The sequence below is a fragment of the Euphorbia lathyris genome, chromosome 6 (genome assembly GCF_963576675.1).
Source record: "Euphorbia lathyris chromosome 6, ddEupLath1.1, whole genome shotgun sequence".
In the NCBI taxonomy this organism is placed as follows: domain Eukaryota; kingdom Viridiplantae; phylum Streptophyta; class Magnoliopsida; order Malpighiales; family Euphorbiaceae; genus Euphorbia; species Euphorbia lathyris.
The window spans coordinates 78,575,557-78,587,548 of NC_088915.1; the positions used below are offsets into that span (position 1 = coordinate 78,575,557).

General features: G+C 36.2%; 2 protein-coding genes across 4 annotated transcripts; both read left to right on the forward strand.

Annotated features, from left to right (window-relative positions):
- The first annotated feature begins 407 nt into the window (after window positions 1-407).
- LOC136232454 (G-type lectin S-receptor-like serine/threonine-protein kinase At4g27290) lies at window positions 408-5,170 on the forward strand. 2 transcript variants are annotated; one of them, XM_066021632.1, is made up of 8 exons: window positions 408-467; window positions 548-2,009; window positions 2,606-2,734; window positions 2,811-2,968; window positions 3,082-3,292; window positions 3,381-3,618; window positions 3,704-3,791; window positions 4,349-5,170. In XM_066021632.1, exons 2-8 carry the CDS (start codon window positions 716-718, stop codon window positions 4,649-4,651), a joined length of 2,421 nt encoding a protein of 806 aa, XP_065877704.1. In that variant the 5' UTR covers window positions 408-467; window positions 548-715; the 3' UTR covers window positions 4,652-5,170. The 2 variants fall into 2 exon arrangements, with proteins under 2 accessions (XP_065877704.1, XP_065877703.1); XM_066021631.1 differs by having other exon boundaries at window positions 2,612-2,734; window positions 3,704-3,854; window positions 4,349-5,165.
- Window positions 5,171-5,932: 762 nt separating this feature from the next.
- LOC136232455 (G-type lectin S-receptor-like serine/threonine-protein kinase RKS1) lies at window positions 5,933-11,929 on the forward strand. 2 transcript variants are annotated; one of them, XM_066021633.1, is made up of 7 exons: window positions 5,938-7,302; window positions 7,896-8,033; window positions 8,107-8,222; window positions 8,835-9,045; window positions 9,123-9,360; window positions 9,947-10,097; window positions 11,520-11,929. In XM_066021633.1, the coding sequence occupies exons 1-7, from the start codon at window positions 6,045-6,047 to the stop codon at window positions 11,523-11,525; spliced, it is 2,118 nt and encodes a 705-aa protein (XP_065877705.1). In that variant the 5' UTR covers window positions 5,938-6,044; the 3' UTR covers window positions 11,526-11,929. The 2 variants fall into 2 exon arrangements, with proteins under 2 accessions (XP_065877706.1, XP_065877705.1); XM_066021634.1 differs by lacking the exons at window positions 9,947-10,097; window positions 11,520-11,929 and having other exon boundaries at window positions 5,933-7,302; window positions 9,128-9,308.
- The last annotated feature ends 63 nt before the right edge of the window (window positions 11,930-11,992 follow it).

Here is an 11,992-nt window from a genome sequence, read left to right on the forward strand (position 1 = left end):
TTCCTTTTAATTTTATTTATTCCTTGACTAGTTTAGTTCATTGAAGTTGATAGTGCTGTCATTTTAGGACATATCATATTCAGATTTGCTTACCTTTTTTCTTGAATTTGTCTTGAAGGATTGACACATCTGTAAATACTAGCTGTGTTGCACTCTACATTTTACCTCCTACTTTTTGAAAACCAGTAAAGTTATTGACTTTTTTTTTTCTCTCTGCTAGTGGTAGACTTGCTTTTGATATTCTGATCTAAATTTTCCTATTCCAATTTGAATATTTTATTCATTTATGTTATCAATTATTACCTTTGATGTTGTCCTGGAATGCAATAATTTTTGGATATTTATATTAGTCTACTAATAATTGAAAATTTTCTTCCTAAAGACGACATATAATTGCTTAAATGTCACAGTTTTGTTGCTTCTTGTGGAAAAACTTATAAAGCTTCAGAAGCTTCCTGATTGAAAAGGTGATATAAATTTGAGTTTCTGTTTCTGTTCTTTTTGTGACTGAAAGGGACACTGGAATCTAACATTTTATTTTTTGCAGATAAAAAAATGTCAAACTGGGGCCAAACATCCAACTACTCTGCACTAAAGATCTACCCTGCATTCAACTAGTCAACTGTAGGCTGGACCCTTCAAATTCACGGTCTACCACCGGAGACAGGAGTAAAACAATTTTGAGTGTTGTGTTATAGTACTGAAATGGGAGATCATGAAACTTATGGGGAAAGCAAAAGGAAACACTTTGTATCTGTCTCTTTGCTGCATCTTGATACTTTCGTTTTCCAGAAATTGTTTTGGAGCTGACACCTTAACTCCAGGGCAGTCCATTAATGACACCCAAACACTAGTCTCACCAGGTCGAAAATTTGAGCTAGGCTTCTTTAGTCCTTCCAACTCGGATTTCCGTTATTTAGGAATATGGTACAAAAATATCCCTGTCCAAACTGTTGTCTGGGTAGCAAATAGAGATAATCCGCTTTCAAATTCTTCGGGATTCTTAACATTCAACGATGATGGAAAGATCGTCCTGTTCAACGGAACAGGAAGCGTTATATGGTCACCACATTCCTCACGTGTAGCAAGAAGACCAGTGGCGCAGCTGCTAGACACGGGAAACTTTGTTTTGAAAGATGCAAAAGATGTCAATGCTGAGAACTACATATGGCAAAGTTTTGATTACCCATCTGATACATTGTTATCAGGCATGAAGCTCGGTTGGAACAGGAAAACTGGCCTGAATCGGCATCTGACATCATGGAAAAGCTTAAGTGATCCTTCTTTGGGAAACTATACATATGCTTTGGATCCTCATGGACTTCCTCAGCTCATTCTTCGTAGAGGATCGGTGAAGCAGTTTCGTACTGGACCTTGGTATGGGACTCATTTTAGTGGTCTACCAACACTCCTGGCGAATCCAGTTTTTCAACCTAAGTTTGTATCTGATGATAATGAAGTGTATTACTCCTTCACATCCACAGACAACATTATTTCAAGGTTTGTTTTGAGTCAATCAGGCTTGATTCAGCATTTCTCGTGGAACGGTAGACGCTCTAGCTGGAATCTCATGTTCACAGTCCAAGGAGATCGCTGCGACAATTATGGCCTCTGTGGCACCTATGGTGTTTGTAACATTAGCAATTCCACCATTATTTGTGAATGTATGAAGGGGTTTGAACCTAGATCACCCAAAGACTGGGAAATGCTAGATTGGTCAGGTGGATGTGTTTCGAAGAATCAACATGTTTGCCGAAATGGTGAAGGATTTGTAAAATTTACCGGAATAAAAATGCCCGATGCATCAGTATCTTTGGTGAATGTCATTGATAATGTGAAAGATTGCAAGAAGAAGTGCTTGGGCAACTGCTCTTGTTTGGCTTATGCTAAGTTGGACATTAATGGCACTGGCATTGGCTGTGTGACTTGGACTAGAGAGTTGATTGATGCAAAAGAAGTGGCTGATTATGGGCAAGATCTCTTTGTAAGGGTTGCAGCTTCAGAACTAGGTAAGTTCATTGAGCCATGTATTTTATTTTCGCTCGCTTTTCTAACCGAAATTTGGTTCTTGTTAATGTTTCGGGTTAATTACACATGTGGTCCTCCAACTATAAAAAAAATGGATCAGAAATGTCATAAACCTTAAATTCTTAATGAAAAAGCCATCACAGTTTAACTTTTAGTTCCACCATGGTTCTCTGTCTAAAAACTAGCAAATACATTTAAAAAAAATAGTTCTTTTCGATAAAAAAATTCGCAACTTGGAACTTTTTTGATGATTTGTCATCCACGCGGCATCTTCGGCGAATGTATTTGCTGGTTTCTGGATAAAAGGACCATGGGTGAAACTAAAGTTTAACAGCGATGACCTTCTCGTTAAGAATTTGAGATTTATGTCATTTTTGTTCTATTTCTGATAGTTGGATGACCATGGATGTAATTAACTGAAATATTTCTCAATTAATGTTATTATCAAGTTGAAAACTTTTCTTCTCTAGCCTCAGATGGGGCTGGAATCATCATTGTCACTTGCTTAAACAAGTATGTAGTTTTATAAATGTCTTATGGAGCTTTAATATCTGATCAAGTTTACCATCCTTATAAGAATCAGAGGCTGATATTAATGTGAAGCAAAAGGAAATAGCAATTTCTGTAGCGATATCGGTGTTTTCAGCTGCGATCATAATGCTTTTGATTTTCGGCTTTGTTATTTGGATGAAGAGAGCGAGTACAGGTAAATATTTCTGATATTGCATTGTTCGGGTTTTTTGTTGATTCGTTTACTAATTGCTTGTTGTTCATGTTAATAGCTGAACAACCAGATAATGATGTCTCTGTCCGCAGAGTTGAAGACCAGAGGAATGACCTTGAGCTTTCGGCATACGAATTCGCTTCCCTCCAGGTTGCCACCAACAATTTCTCAGTTGCGAATAAGATCGGAGAAGGCGGATTTGGCTCTGTTTACAAGGTAATTTTACCTTTGTTCTTCAGTACTTGCTCTTATATGTAAAGACTAATGAACCGAGTATGCTATGAAAGCTATTGCTGCAACAGTCCTTGCTAACTTGAAATAATCTTCAGGGCGAGTTACAACCTGGACAGGAAGTCGCTGTGAAAAGACTTGGGCAGAATTCTGGACAAGGCCTCCGGGAGTTCAAGAATGAGGTTATTTTGATTTCTAAACTTCAACACCGGAATCTGGTGAAGCTTCTCGGTTGTTGCATCCAAGGAGAAGAAAGAATGTTAATTTATGAATACATGCCAAATAAAAGTCTGGACTCTTTCATATTCGGTTGGTATCTCAGCTTTCGATATCTTTCTTTTTCGCATATGTTAAACATATTTTGTTTGTTTAAGAATGCTCTTTCACAATTGAGCAGACGAAGCCACACGTCCGTTGCTCAACTGGCAAAAGAGATCAGATATCATCATTGGAATAGCCAGGGGGCTGCTTTATCTACACAGGGATTCAAGATTAAGAATAATCCACAGAGATCTCAAAGCCAGCAATATTCTATTAGATAGTGAGCTGAATCCGAAAATTTCAGATTTCGGAATGGCTAGAATGTTTGGCGGGGATCAGACCGAAGCAATCACAAAGAGGATAGTCGGAACCTAGTAAGTACAAAGACAGATATTTCCGAATTGTATCTTAAAAAACTTCTGTTACTAAATTAAAGTTTTTCCCTTTTGAACTACTCAGTGGTTATATGCCTCCAGAGTATGCAATAGATGGACACTTTTCCCTGAAATCTGATGTCTTCAGCTTCGGTGTTATACTTTTGGAGATGGTAAGTGGTAAGAAAAACCGCGGATTTCTCCATTCCGACCACAAACTGAACCTCCTCGGGCATGTAAGCACAGAACCAAACTGCTTCTTTCCCGTTAGGATAGGGTAATTAGCATCGGTGGTCACAAACTAGTTTGGACAATGTCCCCAAAAGGTCATAAAAGTTTAATTTGTCCCAATAAAATCACAGTTTGCTTTTGTCCCAATAAAGTCACTTTGAACGTTTTTCAATCATCTTTTCGTCGAAATTGTTACGTGGCATCTCAACGTCACGTCAGCACCATCTGTCATATAAAAAATGCAACTACACATTTTCATTGACAATCGATATGCCACGTGGGTTAATTTGTGGTTAATTTTTTTTATTATGCCACATAGCGTTGAGATCTGATTAGATGTGACGTAATCAACTCCAGCGGAAAAATGATCCATAAATGTCCAAACCGACTTTATTAGGACAAAAACAAACTTAACGAATTAAACTTTTGTGACCACTGGTGCTAATTACCCGGTTAGGATATGCAAAAACACTATAAACACTGATTTCTTTTTGTTCAGGCATGGAAGTTATGTAGCGAAGAAAAGGCGTTGGAATTGGTGGATGAACTGCTGGAGAACGAGTTTCCGGTTTCTGAAGTGCTGAGATGCATACAGGTTGGACTGTTATGTGTCCAGCAGCGACCGGAAGACAGACCAACAATGGCGACTGTGCTTCTGATGTTGGATTCGGAAAGCATGCTGTTACCGCAAGCTGGACGTCCAGGGTTCTATGCTGAAAGATGTCTTTCAGAGACAGATTCTTCATCAATTGGAAACTTGATTTCTAATGAAATGACTGTTACATTGGTAGAGGGTCGTTAAGGTTTTGCTTTCTGCTACCGAACTTAGTTGATGATGTCTTTATCTATCAGTAACTATGCTGTTTCATATTTACGGGTTCTATTTGATTTTTGTTGAGTTGATATCTTCGGAATTTAGTATCGAAAAATTGCCACATGGCTGCTTGAAAAATCTAGGCAATATGACAGGCGAAAAATTTCCTGTTCAAATTCATTGCCCTATAAGATATATATATAGTTTTAAAACTGAAAAGTAGAGGTGATGATTGTATACATGATATGACAACACGATATGAATCCAACATGAATTTAGTGCGTAGCTCACCGGACTAGACGAATACTACTGTAGTATTCTGGGAGTATGACTTATTACCCATTGGGTGAAGATCTAAGCTAGTGTTTTATTAAACAGTTATTTTTAGATTGGGATGTACTTTTTTTTTATTGGATTAGAGTTGATCTGTTAACTCGAAAAAGATAAGAATATTTAAAATAATTATTATATCATTATGTTTTTACATGTGAACTTAATAGGTGTAACAAAATTACAGTTGTCATTTGCAAATACGTTTAAAATTATATGTAACATATGAACAGATTGCACAAATCCAATATAATATAAGTAGATTAGAGGTTTGTTAAATATATTTTGGGTTAAACTCTTGAACTCTGAATGACATAAATATTTAGAAGTATTATTACGTTTTTAAGGAAAATGTATAAAAATAAACTTATGGTTTGACTGATTTGCAAAGACATTTCTTGTGGTTTAAAAGTTTGCGAACATGAGTCTGTATTTTGTGGGATATGTGAGTTAATTTTTCAGCCAAACAATATTTGTGGTTTAGTTAATTTGAAAAATTAGACCGTGTATTTTGGATAATTTGCAAAATTAGTCTTTTTAATTGCTCCAAATCAAGTAAATAGTCACGATAACAAATTTTTTAAGGAATGACTGAGTTTGTAAACTGTAAAAAACACAAACCCCTCTTTGCTAACTTTTAAAGCACGAGAATTCTCTTTCGCAAATCGGTCAAACCACATGGTTTATTTTTGAACTTTTCTCTATTTTTAAATATTACCATTAAGAGAAATAAATAAATTACACGTGCCCCAAAAACACAACATGAAAATGGTTCTAACCCGATTGAATTGAAAGGATTATAATACCAAACTTTTGGTTAGGGAAATTTCAAAACATGTCCACAAAGTCCACTTTTAACAAAACATGTCCACAAAGTCCAAACAAAATCACTTTCCTAGAAAACTACAACATCTTAAGTTGGAGGCTCATGAATTTTCCATCACAAAAACATTTTTTGACTTGTATTCCATTGTTAGACTTTTTAAGAATTGAGTAAAACAGTTTGAATGAAAACATATCAATTCATCTTCTCCATCTTGTAATTCCATTGATGCTTCCTGTAATTATGCTTATCTTTCTTCTTTTCCTCTTTTTTCCATCTTGTCTCTCCATAGACATCATAGCCATGAATGAATCCATCACAGAGAGCAATATTTTACTCTCTAGGAATGAAATTTTTGCACTAGGATTTTTCAGCCCAGGCAACTCCAAATATAGATATCTTGGCATTTGGTACCATAATTTACCTGTAAAAACTGTGGTCTGGGTTGCAAACAGGAACACTCCTATTAATGGTTCCTCTGGCATCTTGTCTATTAGCTCAGTTGGAAACCTCGCGGTCTATGCTGATCAGAACCGAGAATTTCCTCTTTGGTCGACGAATGTTTCGTTCAGAGGAGGAGGAGGAGGAGCGGGTGGATCTTTAGCTCAGATTCTTGATTCAGGAAACTTTGTTTTGATGAAAAATGAAGAAACTGTTTGGCAGAGTTTCGATTATCCTACCGATACCATGCTTCCCGGATTGAAGCTTGGGTTGGATAGAAAACTCGGGTTAAATCGAGTCCTAACATCATGGAAATCATCTGATGATCCGAGAACCGGGGACTGGTTGTATAAGCTTGACCCTTCTGGTTCACCACAGTATGTTCTGTACAATGGTTCAATTCGGTATTGGAGGACCGATCCATGGCCATGGGATGTCGAACGGACGCCTGGTTATACAGCTATAACAGCAAACAATCAGGATGAAATATATTACAGTTTTATCATAGATGATGAATCTGTTCTAACACGAGTTGTAGTTACTGTCGCTGGATTTATGCAACGGCTTACTTGGGATAACAGTTCGTTGCAATGGCGAGAATCAAGGTCGGAGCCTAAGTATGTTTACGGACATTGTGGTGCGTACAGTATCTTGAATGCTAACAACTTTGATGGTCTGGAATGCAGCTGCCTTCCCGGGTATGAGCCGAAGTCGTTGCAGAATTGGAATCTCCGAGATGGTTCTGCAGGGTGTGTGCAGAAACGTAACGAAACAAAAGCGTTGCCGTGTAGCAACGGAGAAGGATTCGTCAAGGTAGAGCATGTGAAACTTCCTGATACTTCAATTTCAGCTTTGTTGAGCAGAAATTTGAGTAGCAAAGAGTGTGAAAAACTGTGCTTGAGGAATTGCACATGTAAAGCTTTTTCAAGGTTAGATATAGAGAGGAAAGGAATAGGCTGCTTGACATGGTACGGGGAGTTATTCGACACGGTGAAGAACACCGAAGGGAACGATGTTTATATTCGTGTAGATGCAGAAGAGTTAGGTACTACTCATGAATTTTTCGGGTTAAATGCATTTCTGGTCACTGAATTTACATGGCTGTCTCAAAATGGTCACTCTACTTCAATTTGTCTCACTAAGATCACTCAACTTTGAGTTTTATCTCAATTAGGTCACTCCGGCGATTTCAATAGTTAAAATGCATCGGAATGATGTCATGACTGACACGTGAGTATGTGTTAACTGAGATATCTGATCGAAATGACACATGACATCCATTTATGAGCCACCTGAAAGTCACGTATCAGTTATTTTTATGAAAAAAAAAACAAAATTTAGTTGTTTTCTATAAAAGTAACTGACGTGTCATTTCGGTTGGACATTTGAGTTAACTCATGCTCACGTGTCAGCTACATCATCATTCCGATGCATTTTAACCATTGAAATCATCGAAGTGACCTAATTGAGACAAAACTCAAAGTTGAGTGATTTTATTGAGACAAATTGAAGTTGAGTGATCATTATGAGACAACCATGTAAATTCAATGACCAACAGCGCATTTAACCCTGAATTTTTCCTACGTTTTCGTCGGTGTTTTTTTCCGTTTAAGATGTAATTTCTTTTCCGTCTTGCAGCTGAATATGCAACGAAGAGAAACGGTTTTCTCCGAAAGAAAGGGATGTTGGCAATTCTAGTAGTATCTGCTGTCCTTGCAATGTTCTTCATTGTGCTATTTGGTTACGTGTTAACGAGGAAGAAAAGGAAAACGAAAGGTAAAGATTAAATCTTTAGCTACTTTTATTGTCACTTGAGTAAATAATAAATATTATGTGATTGTGATTGAAGAAAATAGGCAGTCTCCGGATTTGCTAGTTTTCACGCTACGTGCTATTTCTATCGCCACTAACAATTTCGACGCTGCTAGCAAACTCGGCCAGGGTGGTTTCGGATCGGTCTACAAGGTAAATTCTTACATCAAGAGTGCTAGTTTTGAACTGATAACCATTTCAGTATGTGGCAGCGCCAAAACAATTCATCCGGGTCTTAAAAATTACCGATTTTTATGGGACTAAAGCATCAGCGACTACTTGGGTCGCCAAATTCCGTCGTAATACAAAATTCGTTACAATTACCAACAGAAATTTTATTTCTGTCGGTAATTATACTGCTCGATGGACCTTCCGTGACCCCTATAAATCTGCTTCTGAGTTCATTCTGTATGTCGTAATGCCTTGAATCAGTATAACACGCAACGACATGAACCAATGGGGTCTGGGGGCGGAGTTGCCCCCGGCCCGACGGTATATCTTGTTTCCTATTTGGATTAGTATTTGCTTTCGGCTTTCTACTTGGAAGCGACATCGTGGGTTCGAAGTCGGTTTAGGTTAGATTGAGTACTATAAATACTCTATTATGTAAACCTAATTTGTAATCTGATTTTCCGCCTCCTAATAAAAGCTATTCTCCTTCTGCCCGTGGACTAGCCAACACAACGTTGGTGAACCACGTAAATCTGTGTTTCGACTTTCGTTAAATCCGCACAACACTATATAATGCTGAGATCATTGTTTCAGGGTCAGCTAGATGACGGGCAAGAGATTGCAGTGAAAAGGCTATCCCGGGATTCAGGCCAAGGAGCAGCGGAATTCGAGAATGAAGTTATGTTAATAGCAAAGCTTCAACACAGGAATCTTGTGAAACTTCTTGGCTGCTGCATTCAGAATGAAGAACAGATGTTAATCTATGAATATTTGCCAAACAAAAGCTTAGACCACTTCATTTTTGGTAATAATTTTCTTTTTACTCTAATTAATTTCGTTGCATTATCAATTAACACAATCTTATGCAAAATCTGGTTAAAGATCAGAGACGAAAATCGGTCTTGGATTGGCGAAAACGATTTGATATCATAGTCGGGATTGCTCGAGGAATCTTGTATCTTCACCATGACTCAAGATTGCGAATTATCCATAGAGATTTAAAAACAAGCAATGTGTTACTAGATGCGGATATGAATCCAAAAATTTCAGATTTTGGAATGGCAAGAATACTCAATGGGGATGATGTTCAAGATAAAACGAAAAGAGTCGTCGGAACATAGTAAGTTTCTCTGCATTACAATGTTGTTAAATGGGTAAAAAATGACGGTCACTGAAGTTTGGATTCCATTTCATAACTACTAGCCACTAATAGTCGAGAGCCACGATCGATCGTTGAATTAGTACTCGCCTTTCGGGAATTGGAGTGCTCTGATGACTAGGGTCGATTTCCGTCTCCTTCTAAATCATTAAACGTCACATTTGATTTCAATAAAGTTATATAAAACGATCTATATACAGAATCCACAGGAATATTAACATGACACCGAAGACTTGACTATATGCCAACTAAGCCTCATGCCACACATGTCTGACTTTTACGGGGCCACGTGAATACCACCTACTATTAGTTGGTATATAGTCAACCGACTTCAGTTCCATGTCAAGATTCGTGTGAGTTTTTGTATAAAAATTGGCAGGAATAACTTTATTGAAATAAAATGGAACATTGAGTTATTTTATTGAGCAAAAATGAAATCTAGTAACTTCTGTGAAACGGATTCCAAAGTTTGGTGATCGTCAAAGACGGAATATTATGTAGAAAATACCAAATTAATTGTTGATTACTCATGAATCTGTATATGCAGTGGTTATATGGCACCGGAATATGTAGTGTTTGGAAAATTTTCAACAAAATCAGATGTTTTTAGTTTTGGGATAATATTGTTGGAGATCATAACCAGCACGAAATGCAGCTCTACTTATCCGGAGGGTCCTTCATTGAATTTGATAGGCCATGTAAGTAATAACAAAATCATTCCATCCAATTTGTATATAAAACTCACCTAAATGTTGATTGCAACGTTAAAAAAACCCGTAGATTACATGTCAACTAAGCGCCAAGTCGGCAAGGATGTGGTGAAAATATTACAAATTTGAGAAAAACAAAACAATTTTTAGAAACATATGAAGCAAAATATAAATATTTTAACGGTTTAGTACATTTGTTGCCCCTGTACTTACTTCAACTAGCTCCTTGAACATCCAAAAATTCTAAAAGATCTCGTATTCTTGTCCAATTGTATTCAATTGCATATCTGCAGTTGAAGTCTCGTGGTTATTGAATGTAATTGGATAAGAATAAAAGGTGGTTTGGAACTTAAGTTCGAGAGCGCAGTTGACAAGAACATGGGCAACATATGTATTTGACCTACTTTAATTATCATTTTAAGTGACTTATACTATTTTACAAATTAAAATTTAGGGCATAAAGTGAAAACAAAACGACTTTCCGAAACTTAGCTCTGAAAGAAAGAAGTTCAAATTATTTATAATTCATGCGAATATAAACAAGTGTATAGAGGCGGATTTACAAGGGTCACAGAGAGTCTGTTCCCACCTTGGGAGGGAAAAAAAGAAGATAAGCTATAAATTTAGTTTCGTGGTTATTGGGTAGAACCAATTTAGTCTACACATATAAAACATTAGCAATCTTAAATCTAACGTTTGTGCAATTTCAAGTCTCATTAACGAAAAATGAGTTTTTTTTTATATGCAACTTTTCGTTAATGAAAAGAACTCATTTTTCATATAAAACAGTGCAATCTTAAGTTTAATGTTTAACATATATTGCAAATTTCAAGCCTCGTTAATGAATTTAGACTTGAAATTACATATTGTCTATTAATGAAAAACACTTATTTTTTTTTTGTTAATTATGCTTATAATTGCACCATCCGGTAAATGTTAAGTTTAAGATTGCAATATTTTGCATGTGAAGACTAAATCTGCTCAATTCCATAACCATATAACTAAATTTGTACCTGCAATAAGTTACAATATAATTATACAGAAATCCACTGTTTGTGTTTAATCCCAAAAGAGAACCCTAATTTTTAGGGTTAATTACAAATAACTATAATGTGATTTGACTGATTTGCAAACACAATCTTGTGGTTACAAAATTTTACATGTTTTTTTACTTTGCCAAATTTGGTCGATAATGACCTCAAAATGAAAATTTTCAAGAATTAAAGTTGTTTATTATCATGTTTACTATGAAACCATATTTTTAATTTTCCAAATTCTAATACAATTAAACTCAAATGCAAAATTTTACAAACCATAGAATTGCTTTTGTAAAAAATAATATCACAGGTACCGGTCTACAAATTTGTCAAATATTTATAATTATGTCCTGACTCCGCGACTGCACTGCAGGTGTGAGAACTATGGAAAGAAGGCAGAGCAATGGAAATGGTTGATCCAACACTTACAGAGAAAACCATAGAAGTATCAAGATGCATCCAAATAGGATTATTATGTGTTCAAGAAAATGCAGCAGATAGACCAAACATTTCCAATGTTCTTCTTATGTTCAATGGGGAAACTTCTCTCCCTTTTCCTAAACACCCTGCATTTTTCACATCATTATCAACTCTAGAGGATACCAATTATTCTCTAAATGACCTAACCATTACCAAATTTGAAGCCCGTTAGCGGATCTGATAATTTCGGATTATCTTATTAAAATCATGTTATGTTGTTTATATGTTCCATATTATACAAATACATTTATTTTTTTATTTTTTTTTATTTACAATCACGCTTACAATGAATGACGAAGAAAAAACTCCACCCATGACAGAAAAAAAACCACTCTATATAATCTTATGTTATTTTTCATTTATTTA